The 20,263-nt window shown below is 45.3% G+C and overlaps 1 protein-coding gene across 2 annotated transcripts in view; it reads left to right on the top strand.

Moving 5' to 3' along the window:
- The window catches only part of ascc3 (activating signal cointegrator 1 complex subunit 3), a 163,610-nt gene that overhangs the window by 23,707 nt on the left and 119,640 nt on the right, over positions 1–20,263 (top strand). For both annotated transcript variants that reach the window (XM_045718629.1, XM_045718630.1), the window contains exons 7-9: positions 3,709–3,916; positions 7,883–8,018; positions 8,801–8,926. In XM_045718629.1, coding sequence (XP_045574585.1) covers positions 3,709–3,916; positions 7,883–8,018; positions 8,801–8,926 — 470 coding nt within the window. The remainder of the gene's footprint in view (positions 1–3,708; positions 3,917–7,882; positions 8,019–8,800; positions 8,927–20,263) is intronic.

The following is a 20,263-nucleotide window of genomic DNA, read 5'->3' as shown; positions in this document are numbered from 1 at the left end:
GTGAGTTCTGCAAAACATGTCCACTCTGACAATGAGAACGGTAAATGACTGTAATAATAATATATTGAATGTATTAACATAAATGACCGTAACCAAATAAACATTGCAGATTAGACATTTGGGAATTAATGCTAATGTGTAGTTTACTACTGGTGATATACAGTACCAGTCAAAAGTTTGGACACTGATTCCAGGGTTTTTCTTTATTTTTGCTATTTTCTACATTGTAGAATAATAGTGAATACATCAAAACTGTGAAATGACACATATGGGAAAGGGAATCATGTAGTAACCAAAAAGTGTTAGTGAGGGGAATTCCTAATTATTACATGAATTTCGACTTGGACTATTGCGAGTGTACTGTTCTATTCATTCTATTTTCTGTGTCTGCCGCTGCTGCGTTGTGGGGGGCGTTGCCTAGGCAACTGAAGTCTAATTTGCTTGTTTCAGCAAGGAGCAACAAAGCTTCATCACGTTGTTAAGAGTCCATGTAACGATCGAAACGGACTCAACCACACGAATGCCCGGCCCTCCCGTCTTCAGGTTCGCTTCACACACAAAAGTTGGTGGCAATCACTGTTCTGAGAGATGTAGCATGAGTGGATGAGAGAGAGCTAGAAAGGGATGAGGGAGGTAGGGATGAGGGAGGGAGGGATAGGGAAGGGAGGGATAAGGAATAGGTAATAATACATTATTTATATGAACAGCGTGACATGAAATGGAACTGTTAAATGATATGCAGTGTGTAAGTCTGGCTCCTCTGCGGCCTTCTCTGCTCTGTTATCTGCATGATCAATCATCAGCGCTCAGTGTGTGATTTGTGTGCTGTTGTAGCCTACCGTAGACCTATTACACAAAGTCGCCATCAATTCAAAGCGCTGCGTGCAATGGCTTCTCCTACCATTCCATTGCAAAGAACAAGTAGACCTACAGGCTATACAGATCAGCGCCCCAAAAATGGCCATAGCCTACCATGCCCACCATGCCCAAGATTCCCTCAACGCATCACAACTGGTGAGAGGATATGCAGAGAAAGAGAAGGGTAAATAAGCTGAGCCGCAAAAATACAAAATATGCACGTGCGATATACAGTATCAACTCTCTGGCTTCATTCATACATTAAACCAGTCAACGCTAGCAGCCTACCATATTTACTCATCATAAAGTCCCCAATAGAAAACATCCCTTAGGCTGCATGGCTTCTATAAATGTAATTGCATACTATATGTGCAGGCGACCTCGATGCCGTTACCGTACACAATGTCCAATCTCCATCTCACATTCAAATCTCCACTAACGTGGCACTGGCAGAGGCTGAAATATAAACGGTAGCTAATCACAAAACGGCAGATACTGTGTCCACAAAAGCGCTTGAGGAAATTTGAACCATTGTTTCATGATGTTATGATTACAAAAGCGGGCACACGGTGGGCTACTGGTCAGATTTGCGGGCAGTTGATTAACTGAGCTATCCATGGTGCTGAATCTCCGCTAGCCTAGGCCTGTTTGTTTAGAATCTGATGTTTCCTGTGACAGTCACCACAATAAGCAGGTTATCATGAGGTAAAAACACCCACAACCTTCCAAAATCCCCCGCAAGCCAGTTGCAATGGGAGAGAAAATGCTGAGGTAAGCTAAAACAAATGTCATTTTCACTGGACCTCATAATATTTGACCAGTCGGCCAAAAGTCCTCCATAGACCTAGGCTACCTTTTTAAAGGGGAATTTTACTCTAAATCCATTTTCATGTGTATTTCTAGTCAATCCACCATGCATACGGTCTCGAAATACCATCAACATATCATAATTTATTGTATGGTTGCATCATAGATATCAAAACACCCCGTCTGTCAAAAAGTCAAATTCCGTCACCATGCGAGACTTTGCACTTCCGTCCTTCTCTTCTTTGCCAGTGATTCCCAGAAATCAGCACGTACTAGCTGACTGTCTCGGGCTGTTCAACCATTGGTGGACGTGTAATTCAAATGATTTGCTGTGATGTTTACTAGAGCCCTGCCCGAGCCCTACCCCATGCCTGCGACGTTCAGGCCCTACCCAGGCCCGATTTGCTTTTGCCCCAAACCCGAAATTAGAAATAACTTCCTTCGTTATTAAATCCATTAGCTGCTCCACTCCGTGTGTCACTCGCTCCCTGCTCGCTGTGCATGAGCTCTCCTCATGGCGGCTCTGGATGTCTGTGTATATAGCAACAGCTCCTCTTGTGCTGCTCAGTGACGAGACATGAGAGAGCACAGAGCATGGCTGTTAGCTACTTTTCGTCATGCTAAACTCTGACAACTCAAGGAACATTATTATTTTCTGCAAAATAATCTCAACTGTTTTATATTTGAAGCACTTTTGACACCTATGTGTTAAACCAAGTCCCCACACCGCCCACTCAATCCAGTTAGAGGGGAGTTTTTGGGAACATCAGGACTGATCAGGACATTCAAAGCTAAATATCTAGACTCCGACATTGTATTGCATTTTTTGTTGTTGTGAATTTGTCTACTATGGACTACTGAAAACAACAAAGCCAATGTATTACCTGGGTAAAATAATAATTTAAAACTAGACTACGTCAATGAAAGTGTGGTGACTTTGAGAGAACTTTGAGTTTATTCAAACGTGTATAATTAAAATGGTCTATTTCTCCATTTACAATGGTATAATCATGGCAGTTTTACCAGGATACTGGTAATTTCTTGCAATTTTCTCAGTAAGGTAAATTGGTAAATTCTCTGGAAAATATTAAACCCTAGTGTCCAGTGTATATACACACACACACACACACACTAGAAATATAAGGGTCTAGGCCACCCTGGGATTTTAGGTCCTCTGTTGAAGTAGTTATGGATTTTACTCACGTCTCTTGTACTTGTATGCTGTTAGCGTTTATTTTGCTCCTGTGATGCTCGCTCTCCCTGCTCAACAACAAGCTGGTGGTCTCCTGTGGGCCCTTACCCATGCCGAGTAAAGTAAAGGACACACACACACACACACACACACACACACACACACACACACACACACACACACACACACACACACACACACGTTACAATATGAATTAATGCTGAGGTCCTGGGGTTAGAAATTGTCCTTTCCACCTGGTGGCTACCAGAATCTGAAGAGATATGGTCGTTGCAGTCTGGAAAAACACACACAGCCACTTGTCAGTCCTGTTGCATCGCAGCTCGGATCTCACCATTAACTATTGACCAGTCTAGCAACCATGTCTGAAAAACAGCACAGTTGAAGAGTAGATGGTGGGGGGACTTCACCTAGACCTACAGCTATAATATAGGTGGTATAGTATAGGCGGTATACATTTACATTACATTTACATTTTAGTCATTTAGCAGACGCTCTTATCCAGAGCGACTTACAGTAGTGAATGCATACATTTCATAAAAAAAAAAAAATCCGTACTGGTCCCCCGTGGGAATCGAACCCACAAGCCTGGCGTTGCAAACACCATGCTCTACCAACTGAGCCACACGGGACAGTAGTATAGGCGGTATACTATAGGCGGTGGAAAAGTGTGTTACAGTACTGTACATGCTATTCCGTACTTAGTTACCGTATTATAAGTGCTTAATTTCACAAGACAACATAGTAGCCTAGCTCATAGAAACGTTGGTCTTTGGGACCATCTCTGTCGGTTTGTAACCTTTTACTGATGTCTCTGTTATTCTTGTGTTTAGATGGTAGCCGTAAAGGAAGTGGAGGAGAGGGGAGCAGCAAGCCCACGTATGGCTGTCAGGTGACCATCCAGTCGGGGAAGGAGAAAGAGATGATGAAGATGCACCGGAGGGAGGAGAAGAGGGAGAGGAAGAGGGGGGAGAGACGCTGGGATGACACCGAATCCTCTTCCGACCTCTACTTTGACCCCAAGGAGATGAGAGCTCAGAGGTGAACCACCACACTAGATCTCTTTCTAGCTCTTCCCCTTTCCTGTCTTTCTCTTCTCTCTCTCTTCTCATGTCTTTCTCTTCTCTCTCTCTTCTCATGTCTTTCTCTTCTCTCTCTCTTCTCATGTCTCTCTCTCTCTCTTCTCATGTATTTCTCTTCTCTCTCTCTTCTCATGTCTTTCTCTTCTCTCTCTCTTCTCATGTCTTTCTCTTCTCTCTCTCTTCTCATGTCTTTCTCTTCTCTCTCTCTTCTCATGTCTTTCTCTTCTCTCTCTCTTCTCATGTCTTTCTCTTCTCTCTCTCTTCGCATGTCTTTCTCTCTGCCTCTTTCCTTTCCTTTCTTCCATTTTCCCTTCTCTCTGCTGTCATGTCTTTGGCATCATTAAAATTAAGATAGTTATTTTATCAAATCAATTCTCTGTCATTATTATTATGTGATTATTCTAATCATGTAAATGTAATTAACTAGGAAGTCGGTGCACCAAGGAAAATATTCAGATTACAAAGTTATAATTTTCCTAATACAACTTTTCAGATATTTTAATATCTGATCAATTAGTCTTCTAATTAATGAATTATTCTTTACCTCATGTTAGTCTCATCCAAAAGTCATAAATTGTTGGTTATCTGCATGAACCCAGTCTTCACTATGAATCATCCATACATCAATTGTCTCCATTTATTTATTAACTAACTAAATAATCACAGAAATGCATAACAAACAACAAAGTAGATATAGTTACAAGGAAATGATAGGGGATGTGCCCTAGTGGGCTAAATCGGTATGGTGGCTTGGTAGACAAAGGGACTGAGAAGGGCGGGAAAGACAAAAGACACTACACAGTTGATAATTATAATAATTTAAATGCTAATCCTTTGCACATGAACGCTCACTCATTCGGGAATAATTGCAATCAATATACACTGCTCAAAAAAATAAAGGGAACACTAAAATAACACATCCTAGATCTGAATGAATGAAATAATGTTATTAAATACTTTTTTCTTTACATAGTTGAATGTGCTGACAACAAAATCACACAAAAATAATCAATGGAAATCCAATTTATCAACCCATGGAGGTCTGGATTTGGAGTCACACTCAAAATTAAAGTGGAAAACTACACTACAGGCTGATCCAACTTTGATGTAATGTCCTTAAAACAAGTCAAAATGAGGCTCAGTAGTGTGTGTGGCCTCCACGTGCCTGTATGACCTCCATACAACGCCTGGGCATGCTCCTGATGAGGTGGCGGATGGTCTCCTGAGGGATCTCCTCCCAGACCTGGACTAAAGCATCCGCCAACTCCTGGACAGTTTGTGGTGCAACGTGGCGTTGGTGGATGGAGCGAGACATGATGTCCCAGATGTGCTCAATTGGATTCAGGTCTGGGGAACGGGCGGGCCAGTCCATAGCATCAATGCCTTCCTCTTGCAGGAACTGCTGACACACTCCAGCCACATGAGGTCTAGCATTGTCTTGCATTAGGAGGAACCCAGGGCCAACCGCACCAGCATATGGTCTCACAAAGGGTCTGAGGATCTCATCTCGGTACCTAATGGCAGTCAGGTTACCTCTGGCGAGCACATGGAGGGCTGTGTGGCCTCCCAAAGAAATGCCACCCCACACCATGACTGACCCACCGCCAAACCGGTCATGCTGGAGGAAGTTGCAGGCAACAGAACGTTCTCCACGGCGTCTCCAGACTGTCACATGTGCTCAGTGTGAACCTGCTTTCATCTGTGAAGAGCACAGGGCGCCAGTGGCAAATTTGCCAATCTTGGTGTTCTCTGGCAAACGCCAAACGTCTTGCACGGTGTTGGGCTGTAAGCCCAACCCCCACCTGTGGACGTTGGGCCCTCATACCACCCTCATGGAGTCTGTTTCTGACCGTTTGAGCAGACACATGCACATTTGTGGCCTGCTGGAGGTCATTTTGCAGGGCTCTGGCAGTGCTTCTCCTGCTCCTCTTTGCACAAAGGCGGAGGTAGCGGTCCTGCTGCTGGGTTGTTGCCCTCCTACGGTCTCCTCCACGTCTCCTGATGTACTGGCCTGTCTCCTGGTAGCGCCTCCATGCTCTGGACACTACGCTGACCGACACAGCAAACCTTCTTGCCACAGCTCGCATTGATGTGCCATCCTGGATGAGCTGCACTACCTGAGCCACTTGTGTGGGTTGTAGACTCCGTCTCATGCTACCACTAGAGTGAAAGCACCGCCAGCATTCAAAAGTGACCAAAACATCAGCCAGGAAGCATAGGAACTGAGACGTGGTCTGTGGTTACCACCTGCAGAACCACTCCTTTATTGGGGGTGTCTTGCTATTTGCCTATAATTTCCACCTGTTGTCTATTCCATTTGCACAACAGCATGTGAAATTTATTGTCAATCAGTGTTGCTTCCTAAGTGGACAGTTTGATTTCACAGAAGTGTGATTGACTTGGAGTTACATTGTGTTGTTTAAGTGTTCCCTTTATTTTTTTGAGCAGTATATATATTTATGCTCAGTGTGTCACGTGATCTCTGTTGGAATTGTCCTTTTTTCGGTTGGAGGTTCATCCGCCCGTCTTTCGTGGTTAGAATGCACACTTCAGAGTCCCATTCAGAAATGTTGTTTTAGAATAGATGATTCGGTGGTTGTCGGTCCTCGCATCCAATGGTACATCATTTCTAGCTGCAGACTAGTAATTAGTATCGAAGAGTAGCTCTTATTCTGTCGGATCGATAGTCTCAGAGTTTAACCACGTGGTATGGTTAAAAGATTCAGCAACCATTACAACCTTAGCTCCCTCTGGTCGAGGTACGCATGGTTTCTACTCAAACCTTAGCTCCCTCTGGGTCTAGGGTGGGGGTTTTATTCTGAACAGTAGAAACGGGCTGTCCCATGACGCCAGATCAATGTCTGTGCTCATGGGGCAGGCCTATGACTTAGTTAAACTCCAAAGGGAACTGGAGTTTCCTTCATTAAACACTTTATAATCCCATTACATAATTTCACAAATAGTTTCATCTTTACTCATTCATTTTATACAACAATTAGATGCAAGCCTCACAACTGAGACTCTTGTATAAACAGAGTTCTGGTAATGTGACTGTATAATCTCTCATGAGTTTCACAAACATTAAACGAAATGGACCGGTCGTAGCTGGATTCTCCCCGACCGTGTACACATTCTCCAAAACATGGACATTGTTCAGTTCTCAAGTTCTGTGATGTGGAAGAGGTTCTTTTGTTCTCCTGTGACACTCACTCTCTCTATACTGTCTGGCCATGAGGAGAGAAACTCCTCTAGGAATTTATGACCTGCCTAACAGAGCCTGGGTGTAGGGGGAAGAGAGAGAGGTGGTGAGAGAGAGAGAGAGAGGGAGAGAGAGAGAGGGGGATGGTGCAGAGAGAGAGGGATGGTGCTCGCTGTACCCAAAGAGGGCCACGTCATGACACTGCTTTTTCTATATCTCCCCCTGTGATCTCTTCTTTCCATATGGAAACACCCTCCTGCATTTTTCATCACTGCTCGGCTGCAGGTTATAAGAAAAAAAACAAAGCTCCTGGTCACGTTTTTTCTGAAAAAATAAATAAATAATAAGGGATCTTTCTGAAAGTTTAATTTCAGCAGATAAAAAAGCAGCGCAGTGATCTGTTTAATTAAACTTATCCGGGCCGAATCCGGCAGAGTGTGAGGGAAGAGATTAGCAGAGAGGTAAGCCACGTTACGTTAGCAGAGAATAGTGTTACTGCAGAGCCTCACATCTCCACACCTCTCCTGTCTAACAGCTCTCAACTCTAGTATCCATCCCCAATCACAACCAACCACACATTAAGCATGTGTATGGCTGTTCTGCTCTTCATGTGGATGTTTGGTGTTGAAATACTATGTATTTTTGAATGGGTTTTATGGATGTATTGTTGTGTTATTGTTGTGATTGATTTAATGGTTGTGTGTTGTGCTGGTTGTGTTTCTCCAGAGAGCAGGCCCTGCTGACTGCACGGCGGTCTCCAGTGCTGAGCAGAGAGAGGGTGTACGAACGCATCCGCTACCCCAACGTCTATGACTGCTACGCCGAGGCCACCAAGACCTCCGCCTTCGTAGGGGGAGCCAAGGTACAGTATGTGGAGATTACCAGCGGTGCGTCACAAATGACACCCTTTTTCTTATATAATGCACTACTTTTGAGCAGGCTCCATAGGGCTCTGGTCAAAAGTACTGCACTATGTAGGGATAAGGGAATAGGGAGCCTTTTGGGACAAAGCCCTGTACTGCCCAATACCAAATCTATGCCCTATACACTTGACCCCTAGACCATCATGTTCTATCCAAATAAACAATGACTATAACAAGACTAGAAGACATTTTCAAATCCTGCCCACCTGTTTTAATGGGAAAAATGAACAGCTTGCATTACTTCCATTTCTCTTTGATAGCGACCGGGAGGAAAGTGATAGAGCGCGCGCACACACACACACACACACACACACTTCAGTACTTTGTTCAACCACCAACCTTCACCAGCACTCATCACATTACCCACAAACCACTGCTTTTATCCCATTTTTATGATCTATTTTTTAATTCTTGCTGCTTTTTCACTCACTATTTACATCAACTAACCTGGGGTGTGTTTCTTTAGTCCTCAGTTCAGTAGGAGCAGGTGGGCTGGAGGAAATGATGTTCACTGGAAAGTTGATATATTTTCTAATCTGAACATGACTTTTGGAATATTTTGAATGTGTTTGTTTTCAAGTTGAGGCACTGTTTTATTATGTGTATTGTAAAATGTTTAATATTATGTAGTTGAGTTTGTAATAAATAGATTAGGGTGGAAATGTGCTTTATGTAATGTGGCGCGTTGTTAATATTTGGGATGTGTTTGTGTTGTGTTCAGCTGATGTTACCAGAGGGGATAAAGAGAGAGAATAATAAGATGTGTGAAGAGGTGACGATTCCTCCTAGTGATCCCATGTCCATCGGCTTTGAGGAGAAACCCATCTACATCTCTGAACTGGACGAGGTAAGACACCCAATGGTTACATGGGGATTTGAGAGGTGGGGGGCACACAGCATTGTCAAAAGCACACAGCATACTACACATCACAAAGGGACCTGCAATTTTGGGGGGAGAATGACTGAGAAGGTCAATTCTGGTTACTTTTTAAAAGGACTTTCTACTCATAAGTGAAAAATAAAATATAAGAAATGACCCCAATATAACAGATTAGTCCATGTTGTCATGCAGGTGGGCTATTTAGTTGGGCCGGGGCGATACCAGTATCGCGATACTCGTTCGTATCGTGGTAAGGAAACAAATGACAAAGAAGATTTCACTTCTTAAGGAAAACAGCCCTAATGTTGGAAACGGACGTTATGTTGTCATCCAGAGTCCCATTTGATTTATTTTCCATGATACAGATCACACTATTTTATATGCAGCAGGTTTTTAAAGGACCAAAGAGTTAGATCTGATTCCTGTTTTTCATTTTTGCCATGGAAAAGATATCGCGATACTGGTATCGTCCCAGTCCTACTATTTATCAGTAAGCATTACCACATGATGTAGCCCACCTGATGCAGCATAGCGGCTATAAATAAATAGTCTGAGGGTTGCCTATCTGCGTTTACCCTATTGCATCACAAACTCTAAAGTTTAAACATTCGGCTATCTTGCTGCTAGTTATAGCAACACATTGACAACTTGAATGTCCCCCCCAAAATGTTCCACTGACACTCAGCCAACCAAGGATCATGTACTGTGAATATAATGTAGGCCTACCCAGGGGCCCCCCATTGATTTTGTTAGTCACGCTCACGCATATCATATTAACATGGCATAAGTCATGACAAAATGTGTAGAATTGCAGGAAATGAGCTTTAAAACGAGCTTTTCTCCCTGCTTGTTTGTCTGTGGAGATTGCATGGCTGTGTGCTCAATTTTATAAACCTGTCAGAAACGGGTGTGGCTGAAATAGCCGAAGCCACTAATTTGAAGGGGTGTCCACATACTTTTGTATATAATGTATGTATTAGGGGTAAGGTGACTAGACATCAGGATATATGAATATCAGAGTAGCAGCAGCATATATGATGATTGTATGGGTGTGTGTAGAGTCATTATAAATGTATGTGTGTAAGCATATTATATGTGTGTAAGCAAATGTTGGTCGTGTGTGTTTGAGTGTCAGTGTGCTTAAGTGTGTAGGCCCCTGTGAGTGTGCATAGAGAGAGTGCAAAAATAAGAATAAATACAAAGGTCAAATCAGTCTGTGTAGCTATTTTGTTAGCTACAGTATTTAGCAGTATTATGGCGTGGGGATTGAAGCTGTTCAGGAGCCTGTTGGTGTCAGACTTGATGCACCAGGACCATTTGTCGTGCGGAAGCAGAGAGAACAGTGTATGGCTTGGGTGGTTGGAGTTGTTAACAATTTTCCGGGCCTTCCTTTCACACCGCCTGATATAGAGGTCATGGATGGCAGGGAGCTCGGTCCCAGTGATGGGCTGTCTGCACCACCCTCTGTAGCGCCATGCAAACGAGGGCGGTGCTATTGCCATACCAAGCAGTGATACAGCCAGTCAAGATGCTCTCAATGGTACAGCTGTAGAACCTTTTGAGCCTATATTCTTAGCCTACTATAAAATATATGCGTGTTGACTGTGATCAGGGGAGCCTAAATGTGTCTTGTCTGTTTAATGAACAAAATACCTATTGATTTCATGTGCATGCTGCAGTCGTACAGTGCATTCGGAAAGTATTCAGACCTTGACTTTTTCCACATTGTGTTACATTAGTCTTATTCTAAAATTGATTAAGTTACTTTTTTTCCTCATCAATCTACACACAATACCCCATAATGACAAAGCAAAAAACTTTTTCATAAAAAATAAAAAACACATACCTTATTTACATAAGTATTCCTTTGCTATGAGACTCAAAATTGAACTCAGGTGCATCCTGCTTCCATTGATCATCCTTGAGATGTTTCTACAACTTGATTGGAGTCCACCTGTGGTAAATTAAATTGATTGGACATGATTTGGAAAGGCACACACTTGTCTATATAAGGTCCCACAGTTGACAGTGCATGTCAGAGCAAAAACCAAGCCATGATGTCGAAGAAATTGTCCGTAGAGCTCTGACAGGATTGCGTAGAGGCACAAATCTGAGGAAGGGTACCAAAACATTTCTGCAGCATTGAAGGTCCCCAAGAACACAGTGGCCTCCATCATTATTAAATGGAAGAAGTTTGGAACCACCAAGACTCTTCCTAGAGCTGGCCGCCCGGCCAAACTGAGCAATCGGGGGAGAAGGGCCTTTGTCAGGGAGGTGACCAAGAACCTGATGGTCACTTTGACAGAGCTCGAGAGTTCCTCTGTGGAGATGGGAGAACCTTCCAGAAGGACAACCATCTCTGCAGCACTCCACCAATCAGGCCTTTATGGTAGAGTGGCCAGATGGAAGCCACTCCTCAGCCCGCTCGGATTTTGGCAAAGGGCACCTAAAGGACTCTGACCATAAGAAACAAGATTATCTGGTCTGATGAAACCAAGATTGAACTGTTTGGCCTGAATGCCAAGCGTCACATCTGGAGGAAACCTGGCACCATCCCTATGATGAAGCATGGTGGTGGCAGCATCATGCTGTCGGGATGTTTTTCAGCGACAATGACTGGGGGACTAGTCAGGCGATATTACTGCACTGTTGGATCTAGAAGCACAAGCATTTTGCTACACTCGCAGTAACATCTGCTAACCATGTGTATGTGACCAATAAAATTTGATTTGATTTGAGGATCACGGGAAAGATGAACGGAGCAAAGTTATAGAGAGATCCTTGATGAAAACCTGCTCCAGAGCACTCAGGACCTCAGTCTGGGGCGAAGGTACACCTAACAGGACAATGAACCTAAGCACACAGCCAAGACAACGCAGAAGTGGCTTTGGGACAAGTCCCTGAATGTCCTTGAGTGGCTCAGCCAGAGCCCGGACTTGAACTCGATCGAACATCTCTGGATAGACCTAAAAAGAACTGTGCAGCAACGCTCCCCATCTAAGCTGACAGAGCTTGAGAGGATCTGCAGAGCAGAAAGGGAGAAACTCCCCAAATACAGGTGTGCCAAGCTTGTAGCGTCGTACCCAAGAATACTCTAGGTTTTAATCGCTGCCAAAAGTGCTTCATCAAAGTACTGAGTAAAGGGTCTGAATACTTATGTACATTTATTTTTTCCATTTTTATACATTTGCAAAAAATTCTAAAACCTGTTTTTGCTTTGTCATTATGGGATATTATGTGTAGATTGAGGGGGAAAACTATTTATTCAATTTTAGAATAAGGCAGTAACGTAACAAAATGTGGAAAAAGCCAAAGGGTCTGAATACTTTCCAAATGCACTGTATAGGCTGCACAGACAAGTAACATAAACAAAACAAATATGCCATTCTATTCTTTTGAAAATATGTTATTAGTCTTATAATGTTTTAGGGCCTGCCTAAAACTTTAGTCATATTTCTTTGTGATGGTGTATTTTCAATTGATTTAATAAAATAGACGGCCACCCACATCGGCCCACGTCTACTTCCTCTCCTAACCTTGCCGGCATCTGCACGGGAGATATACAAGGCTTATCCCGGCCAAGAATATGGTACAAATGGGACTGAATGAATTGCGCTCTAAAAAACATCCCCTGATTAAAAAAAAAAAATATGTACAGGCAAAATACCGTAAAGTCTGTCTGTAAAAGGTATCCGTGTGACTGTATGAGTGCCAGCCAGGGCGTGCTCAGTTTCACTCCCTGGTGTCCATATTCAAGCGACTGGGAGCGTTCTGGAGCCATAATTGGCAGTGAGGGATGTTGAGTCTTAATAGAAGTGCTGTAGTTCTCAGCCAGCTGTCTGGAGCCACAATGGCTTCTCCTCCCTGACTGACAGGCTGAGTGACAGGCTTACAAATCTGCCCTCAGCCAATAGCAGGGCAGTGGACCGGACTGACAGACAGGTGAGCTAATCCCCACCCAGCCATTTGGGAGATGGGAGAGCAGAGGTGGTCAGTTGGCTTCAGTTCAATCACAGCACTGTCTTTTCTTCTGGTTCTTCATCTAGACTTCTGGAGTCATTCTGTATGGGATCATGGTGGGATGTTTAGAAACAGTTATGGCATTTATTCTCTGTCAAGTGTGTTGTGAAATGCACTACATTCAATCTTGAATAGATTTTGGGTAGAATCCTAAATGTGGAATGAACTCCCCTGGATGTGCCCAAAACATGGCATCATATCTGAAGATGACTGGATATGTTTAAACCTTGGAACATATTTTGTCATATTTGTAGAGGACTCCTGTAGCTGTTCACCTCACTTAACCTGTCTGTCACTCAAGATGACAGGCATAGTGTGTGTGTGTGTGTGTGATCGCAGGCTGAGACAAATTGATTAAGAGAAGGATTGGTCATGCATGTGTGGTTGCTGTTGTTATTTTTGCAGACGCCGGCTCAGGTGTTTGTCTCCCTGCCTGTCACTCATTATCTTCATTAGGCTTTCTTAAATGCTAAATGTGGAAATGTCCAGATTTTTGTGGTGTTTTTTTCCCCATGTAAACATGTCACTGTCTCACTCTATTCCCATCAATCCCTAGCTTCCTCTGGTGGGCTAAGTGGAGTTTCGGCTATTTAGTTTTTACACTCATTCTGCTATTCCAGAGAGGGTACTTCATGAAGTGGGCTGAGATTGGGTATGAGAGTATCACTTTCAAAAAGCTCTCTCCCACAGTAGGGCTGGGACGATACCAGTATCGCGGCAAGGAAACAAAACATAAGTGGATTTAACTTCTTTAGGAAAACAACCATCATGCTGTTGTCATCCAGAGTCACATTGATTGATTTTCAAGCTATAGCTCACACTATTTTACACACAGCAGGTTTTTAAACAACCAAAGAATTTGGTCTTCTTCGTGTTTTCATTTTCGCCATTGAAAGAATATTGACTGGTATCATCCCGGCCCTATCCCATACCTCAGGTCCGGTCTCCTTCCTTAACCCCCATCTCCAACCCTGGATTCACCCCTAGCCCCGGGTTCTGCTCCCTTGGCTATTACCCGCCCAGTACCTGATACATTTGCTCTTCGGGTTGGTTCTCTGCTATTCCCACTGTATCTTCAAGCCTCTGGCTTTGAAGAGCCACCTGGCACATCAAACAGTAAGTGCTCTAAGGGACCAGGTATTTGAGAGGAAGGTTTGCCCAAGTGCCCGAATAGAGGGGCAAAACATGCATGCACGTCCCAATCAAGGCAGGCACAGTCTTTTGCTCAAAGTGTATTTGATAGTATTCAGTAGTGTTTGAAAGAAAACAAATACTATTGGAACCCAGGTCTGATGTGGGCCCTCACATGCAACAGCATCCCCCTCTGCACGAGAGAGAGTGGTGGAAGAACCCTTGGTTCATCATGAAGGAAGTGATCAATGTCAGAGGCTCTCCTCTGCTTTAAGTGGGATGAGTTGGGATGGACAGACAGGATTTATGTCCCCTCTCTCTCGTTAATTTCCTGTTTCTTTTTCTCACAGGAAACAATTAATTACACTACACCAGGGCATAAGTTTGTGGTTGTGTCTTACAGAGGGAGTTAATCAACCGTTTTGTTCATTCTGTAGCCCTGGCCGTTCCACAAATTCATTTAGAAGTTCCACCTTTAAAAAAAACAGACATCATCGTCTTGTCTTCTCGCTTTCTGAAAGCCTGATCTTTCTTTCTTGTCTTTTTTTTGGTTCTGGGCTTCTCCCTGTCTGTCCACTCGCTCCAGCAGGCTAGATTCCCTGCTTCCTGTTCTGTTTGAAACCCCCGTGTGAAGGATCCAGATTGATATGGAGCCTGTTCAGCTGAGCGACGTGAATTAGCCCCTAGCGCAGGAGCTGCTCTATTCATTAACTTAAGCCGGGCTACTCTGAAACAAAATGCCTCTCTCTTATTAAGCACCAAGCACACACCGCCGAGGCTAATACATCTTTACGTGCTATTAGGAGCAGGCCGAACCGAAAGCCTGTGAGCTTTTTTCCCCTTCCCTTTCTTTCCCCAACATCACGCAGAGTAGCGTAGATTGCCATTTATTGAAAGCTGCAATGGGCAACAGGGCTCTGCCCTGCCTGGCAAGCCTTTACTAGCACTGAAACATTAAAAGTGGGGAATTTATTAGGGGGCCTTTTTAACGAATGAATCCTGATAGGCTTTTATCTAATTTCTGTGTAGAAATATATATGAGAGAGATTCCTCCTCGTGCTGACAGAAAAACAACACAACAACCCCTCCATACTCGATCTGGAAACATGACTACCTCCTCAACATGACTACCTACTCAACGTGACTACCTACTCAACGTGACTACCTCCTCAACGTGACTACCTCCTCAACGTGACTACCTCCTCAACGTGACTACCTCCTCAACGTGACTACCTCCTCAACGTGACTACCTCCTCAACGTGACTACCTCCTCAACGTGACTACCTCAACGTGACTACCTACTCAACGTGACTACCTACTCAACGTGACTACCTACTCAACGTGACTACCTCCTCAACGTGACTACCTCCTCAACGTGACTACCTCCTCAACGTGACTACCTACTCAACGTGACTACCTCCTCAACGTGACTACCTCCTCAACGTGACTACCTCCTCAACGTGACTACCTACTCAACGTGACTACCTCCTCAACGTGACTACCTCCTCAACGTGACTACCTCCTCAACGTGACTACCTCCTCAACGTGACTACCTCCTCAACGTGACTACCTCCTCAACGTGACTACCTCCTCAACGTGACTACCTCCTCAACGTGACTACCTCCTCAACGTGACTACCTCCTCAACGTGACTACCTCCTCAACGTGACTACCTCCTCAACGTGACTACCTCTCAACGTACTACCTCCTCAACGTGACTACCTCCTCAACGTGACTACCTCCTCAACGTGACTACCTCCTCAACGTGACTACCTCCTCAACGTGACTACCTCCTCATCCAGTACATACAGTGTAGGCTCTCACTCCGGCACTTAGATGTACTGATATATCCATGGAGGCATGAGAAGACCAAGAGTAGGGAGGGTATATTACTGTAAACTTTCAAACTTAACAAAATTCTGGTAGTTTACTGGTAATCTTTCAATGATTTTATGTAATCTATCACAAGACATCTAGTGGCATTGTTAGATGCTTTTTAAATACATTTTCTCTTGAACCATATGGTCTAGCTACTAGAAACTTATGGACAATATGGACACAGATTTAACAAATGTATACTAAATATCAATCATTGTTTCAAAAGTTATTCAAGTATAAATGACCAAAGTTACGTTAGATTGCCATAGTTTTTCTGTTATTTACCAAAATTACTGAACATTCTGGTAACGTTGTTAAATTACCGGTAGCTTGCAACACTAACAGACACATCCTGTCCCCCTAGGAACTGCTAATCAGGACCACACTCCTCCTTAAGGATTTTAAGAAGTCTTGACTTACATTAAGAGATATGGTTATTCCCAAAGGGGAGCACTGAATTGAGCCATAGGATTTAGGAGCGTGTGTGCATGCGCTGATGGTCTTTACTATCCCTAGTGGGTTTTTTAAAGGGCAGGAACATAGTTTCCTGCCAAACCCTGGTTGTATATTCTCCTACATCTTCTTCACCTAAGTGAATATTGAATACTTACACGGAACCCAAACCGGCTGCGCGCGTGCGCAATCGTGCATAAATGAATTTTGTCCCCCCACACCAAACGCGGTCACGACACCCAGGTTAAAATATCAAAACAAACTCTGAACCAGTTCTATTAATTTGGGGACAGGTCGAAAAGCATTAAACATTTATGGCAATTTAGCTAGTCCTATTTAGTCCTATTTAGTTAGCTTGCTGTTGGTAGCTAATTTGTCCTGGGATATAAACATTGAGTTGTTATTTTACCTGAAATGCACAAGGTTCTCTACTCTGCCAATTAATCCACACATAAAACGACCAACCAAATCGTTTCTAGTCATCTCTCTTCCTTTCAGGCTTTTTCTTCTCCTGACTTTATATTGCGATTGGCAACTTTCATAAATTAGGTGCATTACCGCCACTGACCTCGTTCGTCTTTCAGTCATCAACATGGGTATAACCAATGAGGAGATGGCACGTGGGTACTTGCTTCTATAAACCAATGAGGAGATGGCACGTGGGTACCTGCTTCTATAAACCAATGGGGAGAGGCAGGACTTGCAGCGCGATCTGCGTCACAAATAGAACTGACTTCTATATTAGCCCTTGGCAATGCAGACGCTCGTTGGCGCGCGCAATAATTGAATAATATACATTTCTAAATGTATTTTGCAATGCTCACGTACGCGACGCGAGCGGTGTAGTCAGCCTGTTATCCTGTCTTCTTCATAGACGTTGACATGATTGTGTACTGGTGGACAGGGTTATCCGTCTACTCTGTTGTCATAGAGAGGGAGGGGCAGAGAGACTTGTGGTGCGTGTGCTGGGGTGTGATGGTTGGAATCATGTGTGTGGACTCACTCTCTTCTGGCCTCGTGTCCTGACTAGGTGTCTCTCCTCACAGAATGCAGATTTTGGACCTTCATGTGTCCAAACCTCCAAGAGGAGTGTAGGCTAGTTGGAGGGGTGGAGTAAGCCCGGTAGAGTTCTAGGATTTAGCACGAAGACTCTTGTAAATGAAGTGAGATGGGTTTCCACCCTCCTCCTGTCTTATCTCCTAATTCAATGTTCAACCCTCCCCCATTAGTGTCCCCCCACTCGTTGGTGTCTCTGCCTCACCCTTCAGAGTGAGGGACGTGGGTCCTGTGTTCTGGACTGTGGCAGGAGGAGTCCGTGTGTGTGTGAGTCCGTGTGTGTGTGAGTCCGTGTGTGTGTGAGTCCGTGTGTGTGTGAGTCCGTGTGTGTGTGAGTCCGTGTGTGTGTGAGTCCGTGTGTGTGTGTGAGTCCGTGTGTGTGTGTGAGTCCGTGTGTGTGTGTGAGTCCGTGTGTGTGTGTGAGTCCGTGTGTGTGTGTGTGTGAGAGTCCGTGTGTGTGAGAGTCCGTGTGTGTGTGAGTCCGTGTGTGTGTGAGTCCGTGTGTGTGTGTGTGTGTGTGTGTGTGTGAGTCCGTGTGTGAGTGTGTGTGTGTGAGTGTGTGTGTGAGTCCGTGTGTGAGTGTGTGTGTGTGAGTCCGTGTGTGTGTGTGTGTGTGTGTGTGTGAGTCCGTGTGTGTGTGTGTGTGTGTGTGTGTGTGTGTGTGTGTGTGTGTGTGAGTCCGTGCGTGTGTGAGTCCGTGTGTGTGTGAGTCCGTGTGTGTGTGAGTCCGTGTGTGTGTGAGTCGTGTGTGAGTCCGAGTGTGTGAGTCAGTGTGTGAGTCAGTGTGTGAGTCCGTGTGTGTGGAGTCCGTGTGTGTGAGTCCGAGTGTGAGTCCGAGTGTGAGTCCGAGTGTGTGTGAGTCCGAGTGTGTGTGAGTCCGTGTGTGTGTGAGTCCGTGTGTGTGTGAGTCCGTGTGTGTGTGTGAGTCCGTGTGTGTGAGTCCGTGTGTGTGTGAGTCCGTGTGTGTGTGAGTCCGTGTGTGTGTGAGTCCGTGTGTGTGTGTGAGTCCGTGTGTGTGTGAGTCCGTGTGTGAGTCCGTGTGTGTGTGAGTCCGTGTGTGTGTGTGAGTCCGTGTGTGTGTGTGTGTGTGAGTACGTGTGTGTGAGTCCGTGTGTGTGTGAGTCCGTGTGTGTGTGTGAGTCCGTGTGTGTGTGTGTGAGTCCGTGTGTGTGTGTGTGAGTCCGTGTGTGTGTGTGTGAGTCCGTGTGTGTGTGTGAGTCAGTGTGTGTGTGTGTGAGTCAGTGTGTGTGTGTGTGAGTCAGTGTGTGTGTGTGTGAGTCAGTGTGTGTGTGAGTCAGTGTGTGTGTGAGTCCGTGTGTGTGAGTGTGACTCCGTGTGTGTGAGTCCGTGTGTGTGAGTGTGTGAGTCCGTGTGTGTGAGTCCGAGTGTGTGAGTCCGAGTGTGTGTGAGTCCGAGTGTGAGAGTGTGAGTCCGAGTGTGTGAGTCCGAGTGTGAGTCCGAGTGTGTGAGTGTGAGTCCGTGTGTGTGTGTGTGAGTCCGTGTGTGTGAGTGTGAGTCCGTGTGTGTGAGTGTGAGTCCGTGTGTGTGAGTGTGAGTCCGTGTGTGTGAGTGTGAGTCCGTGTGTGAGTCCGAGTGTGAGTCCGAGTGTGAGTCCGAGTGTGAGTCCGAGTGTGAGTCCGAGTGTGAGTCCGAGTGTGAGTCCGAGTGTGAGTCCGAGTGTGAGTCCGAGTGTGAGTCCGAGTGTGAGTCCGAGTGTGAGTCCGAGTGTGAGTCCGAGTGTGAGTCCGAGTGTGAGTCCGAGTGTGAGTCAGTGTGTGTGTGTGAGTCAGTGTGTGTGTGTGAGTCAGTGTGTGTGTGTGAGTCAGTGTGTGTGTGTGTGAGTCAGTGTGTGTGTGTGTGAGTCAGTGTGTGTGTGTGAGTCAGTGTGTGTGTGTGAGTCAGTGTGTGTGTGTGAGTCCGTGTGTGTGTGTGAGTCTGTGTGTGTGTGTGTGAGTCTGTGTGTGTCTGTGTGTGTGAGTCCGTGTGTGTGTGTGAGTCCGTGTGTGTGTGTGAGTCCGTGTGTGTGTGTGTGAGAGTCCGTGCGTGTGTGAGAGTCCGTGTGTGTGTGTGTGTGTGAGTCCGTGTGAGTCCGTGTGTGTGTGTGAGTCCGTGTGTGTGTGTGTGAGTCCGTGTGTGTGTGTGAGTCCGTGTGTGTGTGTGTGTGTGTGAGTCCGTGTGTGTGTGTGTGTGTGTGTGAGAGTCCGTGCGTGTGTGAGAGTCCGTGCGTGTGTGAGAGTCCGTGCGTGTGTGAGAGTCCGTGCGTGTGTGAGTCCGTGTGTGAGTCCGTGCGTGTGTGAGTCCGTGTGTGTGTGTGTGAGTCCGTGTGTGTGACTGTGAGTCCGTGTGTGTGACTGTGAGTCCGTGTGTGTGACTGTGAGTCCGTGTGTGTGACTGTGAGTCCGAGTGTGAGTCCGAGTGTGAGAGTCCGTGTGAGAGTCCGTGTGTGTGAGTCCGTGTGTGTGTGTGTGTGAGTCCGTGTGTGTGTGTGTGAGTCCGGTGTGAGTCCGTGTGTGTGTGAGTCCGTGTGTGTGTGAGTCCGTGTGTGTGTGTGAGTCCGTGAGTCCGTGTGTGTGTGAGTCCGTGTGTGTGTGTGAGTCCGTGTGAGTCCTGTGTGTGTGTGAGTCCGTGTGAGTCCGTGTGTGTGTGTGTGAGTCCGTGTGAGTCCGTGTGTGTGTGTGAGTCCGTGTGAGTGTGTGTGAGTCCGTGTGTGTGTGTGAGTCCGTGTGTGAGTGTGAGTGAGTGTGAGTCTGTGAGTCCGTGTGAGTCT

Source organism: Salmo salar, chromosome ssa05, assembly GCF_905237065.1.
Source record: "Salmo salar chromosome ssa05, Ssal_v3.1, whole genome shotgun sequence".
Taxonomy (NCBI): Eukaryota; Metazoa; Chordata; class Actinopteri; order Salmoniformes; family Salmonidae; genus Salmo; species Salmo salar.
This window is presented reverse-complemented; position numbering and strand designations above follow the sequence as displayed.